Source organism: Oryx dammah, unplaced genomic scaffold, assembly GCF_014754425.2.
Source record: "Oryx dammah isolate SB20612 unplaced genomic scaffold, SCBI_Odam_1.1 HiC_scaffold_10, whole genome shotgun sequence".
Classification (NCBI taxonomy): domain Eukaryota; kingdom Metazoa; phylum Chordata; class Mammalia; order Artiodactyla; family Bovidae; genus Oryx; species Oryx dammah.
In genome coordinates, this window is record NW_024070194.1 from 40301266 (window position 1) to 40319859 (window position 18594).

Consider the following 18594-nt stretch of genomic DNA (forward strand, 5'->3'; position numbering starts at 1 on the left):
GACCCCATGGACCATAGCGCTCTAGGCTCTTCTGTCCATGGGATTCTCCAGGCAAGAATACTGGCATGGGTTGCCATGCCCTTCTTCAGGGGATCTTCCCAACCCAGGGATCAAACCCATGTCTTTTGAGTCCTGCATTGGCAGGCTCATGCTGCTGCTGCTGCTAAGTTGCTTCAGTCGTGTTTGACTCTCTGCAACCCCACAGACAGCAGCCCACCAGGCTCCTCAGTCCCTGGGATTCTCCAGGCAAAAACACTGGAGTAGGTTGCCATTTCCTTCTCCAGTGCATGAAAGTGAAAAGTGAAAGTGAAGTCGCTGAGTCATGTCCGACTCTTAGTGACCCCATGGACTGCAGCCCACCAGGCTCCTCCATCCATGGGATTTTCCAGGCACGAGTACTGGAGTGGGGTGCCATTGCCTTCTCCTGGCAGGCTCATAGTACTATATAATTAAGAGAAAATTCTACTTTTCAAAATGGAATACAGTACTTATTGTGTAAGAAGAAAACCTGCTCGGTTGTAGGCCTGCCAAACCAACAGAAGTAGGGTTGCTTCATAGAGGTAAGGTTTTGGACTAGAAATTGCACTTATGTAAAATAAAAGCAAGGCCCCTGGATAATTACACTTGTCTTCAGTATCTACCCGGCTTCCCTGGTGGCTCAGACAGTAAAGTGTCTGCCTGCAGTGCGGGAGATCTGGGTTCTATCCCTGGGTTGGGAAGATCCCCTGGAGAAGGAAATGGCAACCCACTCCAGTACTCTTGCCTGGAAAATTTCATGGACTGAGGAGTCTGGTGGGCTACAGTCCATGGGGTCACAAAGAGTTGGACACAACTGAGCGACTTCACTTTAACTTCACTTTCAGTATCTACATTATTTAACTCTGAATTACGATTTTCTTAAAGTTGTCTGGGAGTTGGTGATGGACAGGGAGACCTGACGTGTTGCAGTCCATGGGGTCGCAAAGAGTGGGACACGACTGAGCGACTGAACTGAACGTTGTCAAATAGTCCATAATTTATTTTTTAGGTAGGGTTTTATAGAAAAAGTATCCATGTCTGCAGCTAAGTACTAAAAAGGTAACCTGGATAAGCAGTTCGTTGGTCTCTGGGAATGCTTTTTAAATGAGGAAGAGCCTTACATTAACCCAGTTTCCTTTTCCCCTCTGGCCTCACTGTAGAAATTCCAAAACCCCTGATAGCTTTCTCTGTCAGGGAAAGCGAAGAGGCCTAGGTGCGCCCGGCTGTCAGTTAAAGCGGTCACGTGTCCCCGGGGCCCCGCCCCCAGAGCCTGGAGGCTGCGAGCCAGGCGGGCGCCCGCAGAAGCTGCGGTCGCGCCGAGACTGGCTGATGGCTGCGAGGGCCGGTTGAGCACCCCGCCGGGAGGAGCCGGGGAATTCGGGCTGGGGACGTGGGGGCATTTGGGAAGCATGGTGGCGCACGATGAGGTCGGAGGTCTCCTGCCCATTAAAAGGACCATACGAGTCCTCGACGTGAACAACCAGTCCTTCCGAGAACAAGAGGTAAGACTGGAGGAGAACAGCCCAGAGAAGGTTAACGCCACGAAACTTACCCTCTTGAACAGCATATTAACAGTATGACGTTAAACTGAACTTTTGCTCTTACTGAGCGTTAAAGTGGCCTTGATTCACATGCAGGTTTGAAATGTGTTTATGCGTAGCGTTACTTAAGTGTACACAAACTTTTATTCAAAAGAAAAAGATTTTAAATGTTGAATCGGTTTGGTTGAATCGGTCACATTTCTGATGTTTAATACAGTTTTTTGTTTGGTTAGGTTTTGTTTTTTGGGGTTTTTTTGTCTTGCATTTATTTCTGTTATCTAGTCAGTCTTAGGAATTGGGTTGTGGAGTAAGCAGAAAGTAGGAATCCCTTACTTAGAAGTTAATGCTAGTGAACAAAATGCCAGCGTTCATTTTTAATTTTCTTTCCACATCTAATAAGTTCGTTGTGTGTGGCTTTGTCCTTCAGAAAGAAAAATATGTTATTTAAGCCAGTGAACCATTATTTAGGTACTTGTGCCGTCCTTGCTTTAATTACCTAAAGTTATTGTACATTTTTAAGGTCTTTGTGAACATTTATCAAAATAAGTGACTTTTATGCCGCTTATTTAATTTTAATAGTTAATGCTATGTGCTCATTCTATATATATAGCACACAGCAATAGATATACTCTATGGTATGTACTTTATCATTGCTGATGGAATAGAAATATCATTCCTGTATTCAGTTAACTATTTGCCACTGCTTTGAGGTGATGGTTTTGTGGCCATGTACGTATATCAAAACTTATGTAATTATACATTTTAAATATACATACGCAGTGTATTGTATGTCTCAGCAAAGCTGTGTGTCTTACACACACACACCTTCGGTAGTTAAAATAGCTGCCATCTTCAAAAGACATGATTTGGCTTTGGTTTTCGTTTTTCTGTTTGGTTTTGGCTTTTGTGTTTCAGTTTTCGCAAAAGTGGTCATCATGTAAATACTAAAGCGGAACTAGTCTTGTTTGGTATCAGACACTGACCCTGTTTACAGCATACCTTTATTCCAAAGATTAAAAACACCAAGAATGTCATCAGGCTTTTAACAGCACAGCCTTAAATAAATAACTGTATTTGACTATTTAGTACTAAGAGGAAAGGGAGGAAATCCTATGTGATCATAACTCATTTTTATCTTTTTATAAATAACTTTTTCTTTTCATTCTTGTTAAAGCTTTTGCCAGATAGAAGAGAAAATTATCCAGTAACTCAAATGAGTAAACCCAGACACATACTTGGTTTTTTGTGTCTTGATTTGGTTGACTCTAGAAAAGATGACCCCCCCAAAACAAATATATCCTCTATGTGACATCCTGAGGAGAAAAAAAAACATTTTTACAAAAAGCAGGGTTCACCTTAGAACTTTTCCATGTTGTTGCTTTTATGCGCAAGGTACATCCCAGTAAAAGATTCTAAATTGTTTTTAAGAATTTTCTGTTTGTAGCTATCCAGAAAATATTTTAAGGCATAAAATCTCAGTACAACTGGGTTAGTGAAATAAATAGATTGATTAAATACTAGGTCTCAAGTCAGATTCCCTATAACAATACATGTTGATTGCCTGGCGAACCTAGATAGTCTGGTTAAAAGCTAACCTAAATAAACAACATAAATTTATATTAGAGGGGGTGGGGTTTTTTCCCTCTAAGTGAACTTTAGCCCTAGTGAAAGGTTGACGACAGTAGAAAGTTCCTTGACAATGTGAAACTTGTTCATGTTCTTTATTGTTCCCCTGGAGTTTCAGATCATCTTTGAAGGAGGGTATATAGTCTCACTATCTGTATGCATTCTTTAAGCTTCTTATATTTACCATAATGTTGCTAACAACACTTCAAAAATAACACAACAATAAAACCAGGAAGAAAGCCTTATTTGGGTACTGGTAAGACAGGTAAACTCCTACCCTCTGTTCCTTCACCTGCAGAGGGACAGACATGGGTGGATTCCACAGCACTCACCACAAGAAACCAGAGTAGGTTAGATGGCGCATCTCAACCTCTAAAGAAACACTGCTCTTGGTTGTAGCTCACACAGACCAAATTCTAACCCATAACAGACAATCTGTTGTCCCTGTCTTATAGGTGACCTGGTCTATAACACTTTTCCACAACAGTTGTCTCTCATTTTTTTCAAATGTATTTATCCTGAGATTAGTGAGCCATATTCAGTATTATATCTTTACCTTTCAGTCACACTTTTTGAATTATTCATTAAAATTCTCTGTAGTTTTATAATAAATATATATGCTAAAATTTTGTGTTGCATCTTACAAGCATTCCTCACATGTGAACATTTAGTAAGGCATGAAAATTACTTTCAAATCCCAAAAGCCAGTGCGGAAAGTACGAAGATGTCCTCTCACTCCAGGCCCTCCTCCGTGTACTCCTGATTCAGCACTACTTTGGTACAGACTTAAGAGTATCTTGCTCTGTGACAGAGCTAGCCGGACGCTCCTCCTAGACGTCTTAGATTAGATACACTCCTGAGACTAGCATCTCCTTTGTGAAGCAGTGAGATTATGGGTGGGCTTCTCAAGGGCTGAGAACACATTTAACACCATTCATATACTGCCTGGCATAATACCCCACCACCCTCAGAGAGAGCATCCACATTTCAGTTTTAGTTTCAGAAAGATGCTTTAGATATCTTTATATTTAATTATCTAAATTAAATTCAGTAGTTTTCATTTTAAATATCACAGTTTTACATTACCAGGAAATTACTAGTTGTACTGACTGATCCAAAGATAAGAATTTTTTATTTTATGTATTAAAATAGATACCAGAAATTCCTTTCCTTCCAGCTAAACTTAACTTTTCCTTTCAAATTCACTGGGAAGAGCACCTTTCCAGAGATTTTTCAATTGAAATTAAATATTTTATGATTTACCAGGAAGTCAAATTGGTTATGCTCTAAACAAGGATGAGGAATTAACCTCTCCTTCCAATCGGTGGGCAGATCTTTCTGACAACTGCTCTGTTTCTCCTTGGCACTGGCATATCTTACTTTCTGAGGTAATTCTATCTCCGTTCACACAGAAGCGTCTTTGTCCTGCCTTTACTAAATAGAAAGGAATGCCTTCTGCCTGCCTTCTGCCCGCGCATGTGTCCCTTCAGTCTTGCACAGATGGGTCTGGTAAAGGCATTCACACATGTCCTCAGCCACACAGTGCGTCATTTTAGTAGATATCTCGGGAGGTTTCTTTTTCAGTTCATTTAGCATTCACGCACTTGGTGGCTTTATAGTCGAGGTTTCACTTCGGAGTCAGTTATTTGGAGTGGGGGTGGGGCTGGCCTGCTGCTCTGCCTCTGCAGGACTGACCCAGGGGCCTGGACTGTGTGCTGTGTCTGCAGAGCCTCCTGGCCACGGTCGGCTGTGTCCACACCTTCGGAGCCTAGATAAGTCTCATTGCTTGTTTGGATATTCCATCATTTAAGTTCTTTCCGAAGGATTTTAACCCTTTCTGCCACTTTTCTCTCAAATTATTCTCGGGATTATTTTTACTCACTTTCCTCTTTTTCATGACTTGGGTCATATCAAAGATTTTTTAGAAAAAAATTTCATCTGTCATTTTTAAGTAGTGAGTTTTGTATAATTTTTCATCATGTACCCTTCTGTAGCCTCATTAAAATTTTGTCAAATATGCCACAAATTGCCAAAGGCACCAAAAATTACAAACAAATAATTATGCGCCATAGACATTATAAAGGATAGGACTGTTTTGTGATCTAATCTTCATTACCTACGCAGCTGTGTGAGTCACCTGGTGGAGTGCTTCCACTCTCCCAACTGTAAAGTTAAAGAAATGCAGTTTGTAAGGTTTTGGAATCTTTGGTAAATGATGTGTTTGCTATACTATTATTGTTTTAAAAACAATATATGTAAAATAATTAAATCTTCCCAATCTGTATATATTTTTCCTTGATAATTAAACGTATGAGAGGATCTAATTTTTTATAAATACCAATATTTGCATAGTAAGTGGAAATATTCCTGAGAAAGGTTGTCAGTAATAGCTAAAACTCAGTATGTTCCGAGAACTATTCTAAACCCTTTAAACATCTTATTTAATCTTCATATCACCTTTATAAGAGAAGTTCTCGTGTTAACCCCATTTTACAGATGAGAACATTGGGACCCAGGATGTTTCCTGTCAAATGTCTGAACCAGGATTTGGGCCTGTCAGTCTGAGTCCAGAGGCTCAGCCTCCTCTTAACCACTGTTCTACCTGTGCTTGAACACCTTCCACCACAAGGACCTAGCTGCCTTGGAGCTGACTCATCCCAATGTCAGATGCCTTCATTTAAAGGCTGTTTTTTAAGTGAAGTATTTAAGAGTGAAATGATAGAAGGTCTAGCATTTGCTGTAAAATATTTCAGTATGGGCACAGATGAAACCTGTTGTTAGACCAAGATCCATTATGCAGTTCTCCCCTTTTGTGTATGCTTGATTTTTCATAATAATAAGGTGTTTTTTAAAAGTTACTCTCTATATTAAACTAAAAGTTTCTGTAGGACTTTAGAATCTAATTCTTTTGTTTTAGTTTTGGATTTTTTTTTTGTTTAATGATAGTATGTTATGTTCTCAGTGATGTTCAGATATTTGACCTTTCTTGTACCATTTATTTTTTAATTTTCTATTACTCATTAGTGTTCTTATTTTAACAATGAGAAACAACATTCACTTTCAGAGTTCTATGTTTCTTGTATATACTGTACAAATATCTGACTTTTGAGAGATCTTAGTGTTTTGTACAAACTTGCTTGAAATAGTTATACCTAAACACCTGTTAAGTATAACTTGTTCTTGTCTTCACAGGAGCCAAGCAATAAAAGAGTGCGACCTCTAGCTCGGGTCACATCCTTGGCAAATCTAATCTCTCCTGTAAGAAATGGAGCCGTCAGGCGCTTTGGTCAAACAATACAGGTAGGAGCACGTATGCGGTGAGGCAATGGTTATAGGAGCCTAAAATTTGCATTTTCTGTGAGCTGTACAGACAGGTTTGTACTGTTATACTTAAATATAATTTTCCTCTTTTGGAATATGCTGTTAAGGAATATTGTTGTCAAAACAGTATTTACATAACTTCATCATATTAGTTTACGTCTTAGAGCAAAGCAAGGACTTGGATAGTTTTTATTCCCAGAAAGTAATTTTGACTGACAAATATTTTATAATACTGTCAGATTGAAGCTGGCATAAATGACTTTTATGCATAAAGAAACTGCCAGAACCGTTTAATTTGTCCTTTTTTTTTTTTTGAGGAAAAAATAGTTTCTGTATCCTCCAAAGCTTTTTCTTATTCACTTTTTTTTCTTTTCTTTTAAGTCATTTACGCTTCGTGGTGACAGCAGATCCCCAGCTTCAGCCCAGAAGTTTTCCAGCAGGTCGACAGTCCCAGTGCCTGCCAAGAGGAGAAGCAGCACCCTGTGGTCGGAGACGTTAGACGGCAGCATGAAGCAGTCTCTAACCTCCAGGGAGATCAGACGTCAAGAGGTGTGTGCCCCACAGCAAGACTTTGTGTGCACTAGCATAAAATGAAACATAGACTCTGATTCTTAAACATGTGTTTAGTCAGAAGAATGGCAAACTAACACCTCCAGCAAGATAGACTTGGATTTTTACATTTGAGTCGCCGTTTTCAGCGCTTGCAGAGGGTGGTGGTCATTTGGTTTAACACCCTGATGGGGTAGAATATGAAACGTAAGGCATCCTCTTATTAGAGTTTCCATTCTGAATTATAGTGTTCAGACTGAATCACTTTGAAAAGCGCTGTTCAAACATCAGTTAAATAATGGTAACTATCCATTGTATGTAATTTTCCTTTCTGAGAGAAAGGAGTGACCTGTGATGTTTGCTGGATTTTTTTAGGCAATCTATGAAATGTCCCGAGGGGAACAGGACTTAATTGAGGACCTCAAACTTGCAAGAAAGGTCAGTAAAGAACTTTCTTTCCTGTGCCATAGGTTTTAAGAATTAGATTCCACAAATTCTAAAGGGTGTTACCTTTAGAAGTTGAAAAGTAGAGAATATCTGCTGGTGTATACTAATTTTAGATGAGGTTTATTAGAGGCATTTCTTCAAATATGAATATGAGGAAGAGTTTTTCAAGACTAACATGTACTTTAATTTCTGTTATGTATAAAATAATATCCATGCTGGTTTTTACATAGGCTTGATTCACATGCGGACCTCTCTTCGTGTTTTATTTGCTTGATCTGTGTGTGACGTACTTCTCCCCTCCAACAGGCCTACCACGACCCCATGTTAAAGCTGTCTATTATGTCAGAAGAGGAGCTCACACATATATTTGGTGATTTGGATGCTTACATACCTCTGCATGAAGGTAAGATGTGCTCCCTAATTTTCGTAAGATTCTGAACAGCAACAACAAGTAATTTTAAATCTAAACTTCTAATTTAGTTCAGGATATTTTTGTAATTTTTATTGACATAGACTTGATTTACAAAATTAGTTTCAGGTGTACAACATAGTGATTAATATTTTTAAATATTATACTCCATTTAAAGTTACGGCTACATTTCCTGTTCTGAGCGGTGTGTCTTTTTAGCTTATTTATATCATACATAGTAGTTTGCACCTCTTAACCCCCTACCACTGTCTTGCTCCTCCCTGAATTATTTTTAAATAAATTTGTTCTTGGAATTTCTGCTTTCTTACACTTCAGATTTGTTGAAGAGAATAGGAAAAGCCACCAAGCCTGGCGGGACAGTGGAGCACATTGGCCACATTCTCGTGAACTGGGTATGTAGCAGATTTATGCAGATAGGGCAGGCTTGTCCCTTGTGATCAGGATCACACTGATTTGATCCAGTTAGTGGATTCTAAAATCAGATAAATGGGGCACTAAAACTGAACAAATGTACATAGAAGTTACAGTCACTGTTTAAGAAAAACATATCATGAATGACACTTTCGTTTGTTTTAAGAATATGTTCCTCCTTGGATAGAATTTCCACATTACATCTGTAAATTACCTGTCTTACTCTCTCAGTTAACATCTGAGTGCCTGCCGATGCCAAGCCCTGTTCTAGGAGGGATGGCTGGGGTTCGGTGATGAAAGACAGCCTTTGCATGTACAGTCAAGTGAGAGAACAGTCACCCATTATCACCTGCAGGAGAGTCTTCACAGCTTGTTAAAAACTTTCACGAATAGCTCTAAGTTTCATGTCTTAGAAACTTAGACGTGTTGCAGTCTCACTAATGGACTGTTCTCTGATTTCTCTCACTGCTCTTTAGTTGCCAGGCTTGAATGCCTACAAAGGCTACTGCAGTAACCAGCTGGCAGCCAAGGCTCTTCTGGATCAGAAGAAACAGGACCCAAGAGTCCAGGACTTCCTCCAGCGTTGTCTAGAGTCTCCCTTCAGCCGAAAACTGGATCTCTGGAGCTTCCTTGATATTCCTCGAAGCCGCCTTGTCAAATACCCTTTACTGTTGAAAGAGATTCTTAGACATACTCCCAAGGACCACCCGGATGTTCAGCTCCTGGAGGAGGCTGTAAGTAGCCCAAAAAGTGGTTCCTGTGCTTTGCCAGTTTGCATGTTAGCTTGCCTGAGAAAGATATACAGTGATCCCCTCACAGCCTCTGCATACTGAGTGAGTACATGAACTTTCAGTTCTCGTGTGTTAGCACACTATGCACTAGTAAAGAGGTGTAGCAGATGTTTTATTTAGGTTTTAGTCAGAAGACTGGGTTCTAATCTGACTTCTTTCATTAGCTAGCTGTGTGACTTAAGGCAAATCACCAGTGTGGCTGACACTGTAGAATGAAGGTTAATGCAACATTTTAGTCCTGTAGGAAAATGGGGATACATTAATATGCTGAAAATGCACCATTGATTTTTTTTGTATATATATAATTTTTTAGATACTAATAATACAAGGAGTTCTCTCTGATATCAACGTGAAGAAAGGTGAATCAGAATGCCAGTATTACATTGACAAGCTGGAGTATCTGGATGAAAAGCAGAAGGACCCTAGAATTGAAGCAAGCAAAATGTTGCTCTGCCATGGGGAACTGAAAAATAAAAACGGACATGTAAGTGCATTTAACACTAACGGGAAGTGAGCAGTTCCTGCCCTCTTCCCATTATTTAGTTTTTTCCATATGAATTATGAAGCAGGTTTATAAAATAAACTCATCACATACTGAAAGTAACTGGATTTTATGTTATCAGCTTTGATAAAGCAAATAGTTGGTTTCTGCATTACATAGTGACTTAAATGTCTTGGTGGAGAATCAGTAATAATTTATTTTTTAGTTTTGAAGCATAAGTCAACTTGTTTGGCTAGAGGTTCCTTTCTAAATAAATTATGTAATAAGTAATTATGTAAAAATAAGTTTTATGCTGTTTAATAAAAAAGCATATCCTTCAGAATAATTTTTTGAAGAGTTTATAGTAGTGGAAGTTTTTAGCACTATGAAACAAACTTTTACAGCAGATAGAATGAGAGTAGACTTCTTTTTTCAATCTTGGTTACAAAGGTATCTCCTCGAACTAAGTATACAAGTGGAATGGTTTTTTTTATTTCATCATGTGCCTTTCAGAAGCCCAATTCATAAGTTGAGGTTCTGTTTGGAAAGAGTTAGTCTTCCATCTCTGATTTTTCTTATAAGGCTTCATTGTTCTATAAAAGCTTAGGTTTGTCTTTGTTTCGGCAAAACAGAACCATTAACATTTTTACCAGCTTACATTTTTAAGTTCTTGCCCTGTTAGAAGACTGTAGTGTACAGTCCTGGCATTTCCAGTCACGTCGCCACTGACAGGTCTCTGTGGTGCGTGGCGTTTGCTCAGCTGCTGCTGATCTAATGTTACACATGGACAGAAAAGCTGTATATAGTCTACAGTGAGAAAAGCTCTCCAGGGAGAACGTGCATCGCTTTTAAAGCACCATCTTTATGAAGTCATTTGTGAAGAGATCTTAGTAAATCAATTTGATAAAATTAAGATCCAGTCACATTTTTTTAACAATGGATTTCACTCACTTAAAGTCACAATGTTCTACATTTAAGAAGTATTTGTTTCTCACTTCTCCAGAAACTGTACATTTTCCTGTTTCAAGACATCTTGGTGTTGACTCGGCCTGTTACTCGAAACGAGCGTCACTCCTACCAGGTTTACCGGCAGCCCATCCCTGTCCAGGAGCTGGTCTTGGAAGACCTCCAGGATGGAGACGTGAGGATGGGAGGGTCCTTCCGAGGGGCTTTTGGCAACTCAGATAAAGGTACCAGTCACACTTTAAAATGGTTCCAATGATCATAAACTCAGAACCTAAATGCTCTCAGCTTTAATAATTAAGAATCTGTCCCCAGACAACACACTAAACATGAAATGGGTTCTGTCATCCCGACCTGGTCCACTCGCTGAGTGGTCAGGTGCTGTGGTGCTCTGACTCCAGCATGTGTACCTGATATACATGGGCACTGCCTCATACATACATAATGCATAGGGCACTGCCTCCTCGGTGTGCCTGCTGTGGGGAGGCCAGCACCCATATTCATGTAGTCTGACCACATCTAGGATAAGCTTTCTAAGTCTATTTCCTTTGTCAATGTTTATTTTTCTAGCTAAAAACATCTTCCGAGTTCGCTTCCAAGACCCCTCTCTGGGCCAGTCCCACACTCTGCAAGCCAACGACGTGTTCCACAAGCAGCAGTGGTTCAGCTGCATCCGCACCGCCATCACCCCTTTCCGGCAGGCCACCGGCCCCTCCGAGCTCCACGACGAGTGCAGGGAAAACCCCACCACCACCAGCAACGCCAGGGCCCAGAGACGGGCATCCACGGCTTCTAGCATGACTCAGGGCGAAGCTGATGGAGACACTGCCGAGTGTTGGGCCCCGGTGCACACAGCAGACCCCATGACGGGCATGAAAGCACCCCGAGCCCAGACCAGCCTCCGCAAAGCCAGGGACAGAGCCCAGGTTGGTGGCAAGCGGAAGGAGACCCTAGTATAAAGGAAGCTCTGAGCAGCAGCTGGGAGAGACTTTATTTATGACCTTGTACAGTTTTTCTTTCTGTCCTGTGAGCACGGCAGCGTTCCTCAGTACCCGTCTCATGTCTTCTGTGTGTTTGGTTGGTTTTGGTGTTGGTTCTTTTATTTTTTTTAATGGCAGCTAAAGATACATTATACAGATTACTGTTAAACTGCAGGGTTTTTTTTTTCTTCTTCTCAGATCATTTAGAACATGCAAACCTGAAATACTTAACAGATATTCTCATTCTGCATTCATCAGGACTTTTTAATACCAATTGTGATATTTACAGTATTTTCCAAAACTTAAAATTTTACAAATACCAGGATTTTACCAGTGTTTCTTTGATGAACTTTGCATGCAAAATTTGAAATTGTAACATTGGCATCTAAGATCTACTTGGAATACTTATAATATTTCAAAATTTACATTGAAACATAACTTCCTTGGAAAACAAAACTTAATAGGTTTTCCATTTTGCCAACTGGAATGCTTTTTATTAGTTTGTTTTTCACTCTACATTCCTCATTTTTCATTGATTTAACCTGCCGATTATTTAATTTTTTTTATTGTAAAGTAGTTTTTAGTATTTCCTTTTATTTTTTTACTTTGATCCCTTTTCAAATTGGCACGTCTTTAAAGTATTTTTCTCCCTTGATTAAAAATGTGTGTGTGTGTGTATGTTTTTAAATCATATTAACTTTACCAAGTGAAATCAAGCCATACTGTTTTTGAGCCAATTAAGAAAATTGTGATTTTTAAAGTGTAGTGTTTCAGGGTGGTGGACACACATGAAATGACTCAGTGTGTTCTGAACTACTGAGAGAAAACCATCTGAAGGATTTCATGGAAAGTTAATATTCTCTGAAAAGCAAGAGAGAAGGCAGTTGACTGGTAATAAGTATTTTAAAAAAAAAAAAAAAAACAGAGGGAAAAAGAGTGTAGTTTTGTCTTAAAGTAAAAATGTCTGATTGTGTCAGACATTTCTGAGAAGAGATAGTAAAAGCTGAAGTCGAGAGTATGTAGTAAGTTGTAGAAGGCTTGGGGGATGTGAACAGTGTTTGCCTTGATTTACAGTACTTGCAAATAAGGGGTTTGAAAAGAAAAGGAAATGTGTTTAAAATTTGACCATTTTAGATCCATTCTGGCAGATTTATTCGTAAGAGGGGAAAAGAGACTGGTGTTTTACTCTGAAATGTTTCTGTTCAAATGCAATCATCGTCTTGGACGGGAGAGGACTGAAAACCCATGTCGTGGAAGATTTGTCATGGTGACTGTTCCAGTAAACATGAACTGTTATGTGAACTGTATCCGGCCAGTGGAAATGAAAACTGAAAAAGACTGTAAATACTTAATTCCAAATGATTTCTCTGTATAAATGAATTATACAATTAAAAAAAGTCACACCCATAATCACCCTAAAGGTTTCCTGACTGGTGGATGTTTGCTGGACCTCTGCCAGAACATGCTGCTACAGCCAAGGAAGTGATGATAAGCCTCACAGAGGTTTTAAAAGGTCACAAATACGCCTTCAAAATGCATCAAAAAGAGATTAGATTAGGTCAAGTTTTTTGAATCTTATTAAACCAATTAGAAGACACTCTAATCAGAAACAGCAATTGAATTGAAGACAGCTGAACACCTGGCCACTTTCTGGATACAGTAGTCAAGCTATTAACAAAGGACCTTCATTAATCTAATTTCAGATTTTAATTTAGGTAACTCAGGTTTCTACCTCTGAAAATTCAAACCCAATAGTGTAGGTTACACCAGTGGTTGTGATTGGAAATCAGCAAGATTTCTAATCATTCCTAGAGATGTTGTAAGATACAGTTTCTTCCAGAGTTACCTTGATAAGCTTCCTAAGTTGTAGAAACAATGATAGTTCAGATGTTCTTAATCAAAAGATGTTTTATTGGAAACTATATAGCTTTCCTGGGATCACTCTAGGGAAGAAATAAGACCCAGAAACTAATTGTGTAGAATGAACACCCTTCAGAAATTGCATCTGTATTTGAAAATCTCTGATTATTCCAGTAGTTCTCAAGCCTGTTTGGGCATGAGTCATGAGGGGTACTTTGAAAAAAAAGATAACCAGGCCTCACCCCCAGCTCTCCTCCCCCAGTTTCCACACCTGTTTCACTGAATCAGTGGGAGGGGGTGGGGTACAGGGGTCATAATTTATATTTGTCAACACTCCGCCCGGTAATTCTGATACAGAGAATTCCACGAGTCAGCTCTTAGTCATCACTGATCCAGCAGGTAGCCATTATGCAAATGATACGTAGGAAGTACTGACGTATATCTACCTGCGTCTCAGTTTGCCTTTAAACTCTTCACAGCGTCTGAGTTGAATATATACAAGCAGAATACTCAAAACACTGTTTGTCTGTTTTGAGCAAAAAGTGGTCTTTCTGAACCCAGGGCTCAGTCTGGTTGTGCGCACACAGGTGGGAGGGGAGGCACAGGCGCCTGGATGATTGAATCGTCAGCCAGTAGGGCACCAGTGTCAACCAAGTCGCCTTGGAATCGATTAAGACTGGTGTCTCCTTGGCTGATCCAGGTCACTCTTGTGCTGACTTAGCTCTCCTGTACGTTTAGTGCTTGAGCGAACGAACATGCACACCTAGCATAGTGCTTGGCTTTCTGTACATATGCTAATGTGACTGAGTTCATTTTACAACCATCAACAGACGCCTGGCCTGGGCCGCCGTTATTCAGTCTTGGTGACTGAGATGCAGACCCGCGTGGGCACCTCTCTGGTTCTCTTCCTTATCAGAACTGCCAGTCCCTCGTGGAGACACTCACTGGTGGGTGGGTGGTATTGTCTGTTAGGGTTACACATCCTGGAGGTGAAAGTAGCTGATAACATCCTGCAGACTTGGGCTTTTCTTAATCAGCATTAAAGAACACTCTAGAAAGAATTGCATCCCTTTGTCCAGTGAAGCCAGTTCCCGTGAGAGGAGTATCCTAGCAAAGAAAATCTCCCTCAATCCTAGATCAGAGACCTTCCCAGATCAGAAGGGCTTGGGGTTTTGCCTGCATAAGTGAGGAATTCAGAACAAATTGCAAGTCTTCTGACTTACCAGGTACAGTTGTTTCCTCAGATCCAGTGTCCATAGTCCTATTTATCATGAGGCTTTGAGACAATGGACACGTTCACTAAGATAATGAGTGTTTAAACCCAGAGCTGCAAAGTGATTCCATAAGAAAACACCACTTTTTAAACGCCCTTTGGAGTATCTCAGGAAACCCAACTCCTTTGAAAACTGATAATCACTTATTCTGCCCTTTCCTCCACAAACCATATCTCAGGGTAAATAAATAGCTGAGGAAGGAAATGTTTTCTTTAGAGCAGTGGCCCAGCTAATCAGTGAGGAAGACATGATAGAATATCACCATTTTGTAAGCCCTCATGACCTGATGGATCTAGATGTCAACCATTAATAAAGACCACCGTACCTCGTGACAGGGCGCCCACCCACCACCTAAGTAGTCTTGCCAAGAAAGTTAGCCTGAGTTCCGTCTGCAAGAAGTTAAGACAAATGAGTTTCTTCAGCAAAGTAAAATTAATTCAAAGAGAAAGATGGAGGAATCCTACACCTAAAAGATATATCAAACCATTGCGATGTATGTATGGACTTATTTGGATCCTAAATCGAACAAATCGTTTTTTAAATAAGACAATCCAAAATATCCAGAATTGACTGGGTAAAGTGCACAAGATATGGTTATATTTTTATGTTTAACAGAAGTACTATGATTGCAGTCTCCCTAGGAAGACACACTGAAATCTTTATGGATAAAAATCACATGAGGTCTGAGATTTCCTTCAAAATTATAGGGCAAGAGCATAGCTAGGGATAAAAAGGAAACCACGTAAGTTGAGAATTGCTAAAGCAAGATGAGGCATCATGAGAATTTATACTCTGCATATCTCTTTGAAGAGATGTTTGAAATTTTTCATTAAAAATGAAAAAGTTAAAAAGAATGAAATTCCAGATTGTATCAAAGTCCTTAATCTCTTAACCCCCTCTGAACCCCCCAGGCTTCACTTTTCATAATAAAGGCAGAATGTTCATCAAATACAGATGGTCTACTCTTTGCCCTCTCACAGACACACAAACCTGCCTCAACAACTCGACATCCGTGTCCTCTGTTACAGTTTGACAACGGGATCAGAAAAATCTGGATTCTGGTTTAATCCACACAGCCTTTTCCTCTCTTTCTCTTTCTTCCCCTGTTTGCCTTTCCTTTACCTCTTCATCAGTGGCTTCCTTCGCCTGCCCTCTTTCCCAGACACACGGACATGGGTTCCCCCTGGAGCTAAGCCAGTGAGAAACCAGGTGTTTCCAGGTCCCCCAGGGAAGCTTCTCCATGCAGCCCAACCCTGTAGACCTTCCAGCAAGGCGGTTTAGTCACTAAGCCGTGTCTGACTGTTGTGACCCCATGGGATGTAGCCTGCCAGGCTTCTCTGTCCATGGGATTCTCCAGGCAAGAATACTGGAGTAGGTTGCCATTTCCTTCTGCAGGGAATCTTCCCAACCCAGGGATCAAACACTGGTCTCCTGCACTGGCAGGCAGATTCTTTACCAACTGGGCTACAGGAGAAGCCTCCAGCAAGGACCAGCCAGTAAACCCCCTCCCTGCCTCTTAAGAGGCTCCTGTCCATACAGAAACTTGCACATGGGTGCTTTCTCACTGTGACTTTATTCATAATTGCCAAAACTTGAAAACAACCAAGGTGTCCTTCAGTAGGTGATGGATAAATGAACTACAGGGCATCCAGATGGGAATATTATTACATGCTAAAATAAGCGAGCTGTCATAAAGACATGGAGGAAACAAAGGCTACATGCTATATGATTGCAACTACTTTGATGTCATGGAAAAGGCAAGACTCTGCCAACGATGATAAGGTCTGATTTTGAGGGATTGTGGAGAGGGAGGGAGGAACAGGTGGAGAACAGAGGGTTTTTAGGGCAGTGAAACTTCTCTGTATGATACTGTATTGATGTATAATATACATGTCATTATATGTTTGGCCAAACCCACAGGACACACAACACCTACAGTGACCCCTGACGTCAACTGTGGACTCTGGGTGATAATGACATGTCCAGGTGGGGTCATCAGTTGTAAGTACCAACCAGTGGAGATGCTGACAGGGAGGCCATGGGTGTGAGGGAGGAAGAATATTGAAACGTCACACTTTCCACCTAGTTTAGCTGTGAACCTAAAGCTGCTCTTAGAAGTCTATCTTTTAAGAGAAAGAAAAAAAAATTACCCAGACCCAGTGTGCTGTTAGAAGCACACATCCTTCAAGGACGGCCTGCAGAGATCAGAACACGAGTAACAGTGTGCATGCTCTACAAACATGGCCAGCAGGTGCCCAACACAGTGACCCAGACACCAGGCCTCAGGCTTTCATCCCAGCCCCAACCCACCCAGGGCAGCCACTCCTGAAGAGTCAGCATCTAAGACAGGCATGCGTTCTGGGCCTGCCCCACAGTCTGGGTGGGAGGGGCCCCGAACTGCCTTCTGTTCACCCTCATGGAGTCAGCTGGAGACGCCTGTGTTTCAGCTGAGCTGGGGTGGGCTAGCCCCAGGCAGAGATCCCTGCCTCTCTCCCATCTTCTCTGCGCTCGAGGATGAAGGACCATGGGGGGCTCCCCACTCTGGCCCCTCCCCAGCGGGGCTCTATGATGGGATCAGGAAACAGCAGGCCTCCCCCCCTGGTTGGAGTAGCTCTCTCCCCTCTGGCTTCTCAGGCTACAGCTGTTGGTTGAACGTGACTGGAGAAGCTGGAAACTGCCCCAGGGCTGGAAAAGAGGCTGTTATCTGCCAGCATGCGGCTTTGCCAACATGAGCTCGTCTTCTCCCTGCCAGGCTCCATCCAGGTGTGATGCTCAGCCCTCAGCTTCTCACCCACCTGCCAGAGAAAGACGAAGTTGTGATGACTGGGGGAGGGTCAGGGAGCAGACGGGCAAGAGGCACTCCCAAGGTCGACTCTGCAGATTTGGGGACACCCTCACCCCCGCTTTCTTCCCACTCCACCACTGTGTGTTCAGGGCCTGCTGAGCCTCAGGACAGGAGGGGGCTGCCCAGAATCTCTGCCCAGAGGAACATGTGGCCTAAGACAAGAGGGCATGAAGCCCACATGGGACAAACCTTACAAACCACAGGGGTCAATGAATAACCAGCAGTGACTTTTTCATAGCATCAGAGGTGCCCGCCTCTCACGGGGAGCAGCACAGCTTTGGGGGCACAGCAGGCCTGGGTCAGGCAAGTCCCCTCAGACCGTGTGGCTGATCCCACCAGGCAGCGTGCTTTTCCAAAACAAGGGAAAGAGACCCACAGGCGTGTCAGTACACACTCCGGGACCCCGTCTAAGCGACTGGGCAGAGTCCCTGAAACGTGACGTGCTGCGTGCCTGCGGGGCAGGGACGTGAGGCGATCTTTTCCACAAGTGGAAACTATTTCAGCAGCCGTGCTCCAGCGCTAACACAGCCAGGTCCTCCAGGGCAGGAGCTCCTGAGAACTTTTCAGTCACTTTCTTTGTTGCAGGAACAGACTAGCAAGGGCAGCTGTTGGCATCTGCCTGCTGATCAGCACGGGTACAAAGGGTGTGGAATGAGGTTCTTCAGTCAGAGCCGTGGAAAGTGACACCCTGACCTGCAATGCCCCGTACCCTGAGCAGCCAGGCAAGCTCCCCAACCTGGGAGAGTGCTCCTCCCTCCCTCTTTCCCCCTCTCCCTCCCCACTCTTTCCCCACCCCCCTCCCCCCCTCCATTCCCCTCTTCCCTCTTTGTCCTCCCTCTACTTCCACACTTCCCCCTCCCCCCTCCCTCTTTCCCTTCCCCCTCCCTCCTCTCTCTTTCCCCCTCCCCCTTCCCCCTCCCTTTCCCCCTTTCCTCCTTCTCCTCCCTCCCCTTCCCCTTTCTCCCTCCCTCCTCCCCTCCCTTCCTCCCCTCCCCTCCTTCCTACCCCCCCTTCCTCCCCCTCCCCTCCTTCCTACCCACCCTTCTCCTCTCCCCCT

At 42.2% G+C, this 18594-nt stretch overlaps 1 protein-coding gene across 2 annotated transcripts in view; it reads left to right on the plus strand.

Moving 5' to 3' along the window:
- The window catches only part of NET1 (neuroepithelial cell transforming 1), a 35633-nt gene extending 22665 nt beyond the window's left edge, over positions 1-12968 (plus strand). The window contains exons 1-10 of one of the 2 annotated variants that reach the window (XM_040248824.1): positions 1325-1520; positions 6378-6485; positions 6888-7055; positions 7431-7493; positions 7809-7905; positions 8248-8324; positions 8820-9077; positions 9448-9618; positions 10619-10805; positions 11149-12968. In XM_040248824.1, coding sequence (XP_040104758.1) covers positions 1428-1520; positions 6378-6485; positions 6888-7055; positions 7431-7493; positions 7809-7905; positions 8248-8324; positions 8820-9077; positions 9448-9618; positions 10619-10805; positions 11149-11537 — 1611 coding nt within the window. In that variant the 5' untranslated portion in view covers positions 1325-1427 and the 3' untranslated portion in view covers positions 11538-12968. Of the gene's footprint in view, positions 1-1324; positions 1521-6377; positions 6486-6887; positions 7056-7430; positions 7494-7808; positions 7906-8247; positions 8325-8819; positions 9078-9447; positions 9619-10618; positions 10806-11148 lie in introns of those variants that run through there. The other variant, XM_040248823.1, reaches the window with a different exon arrangement.
- The last annotated feature ends 5626 nt before the right edge of the window (positions 12969-18594 follow it).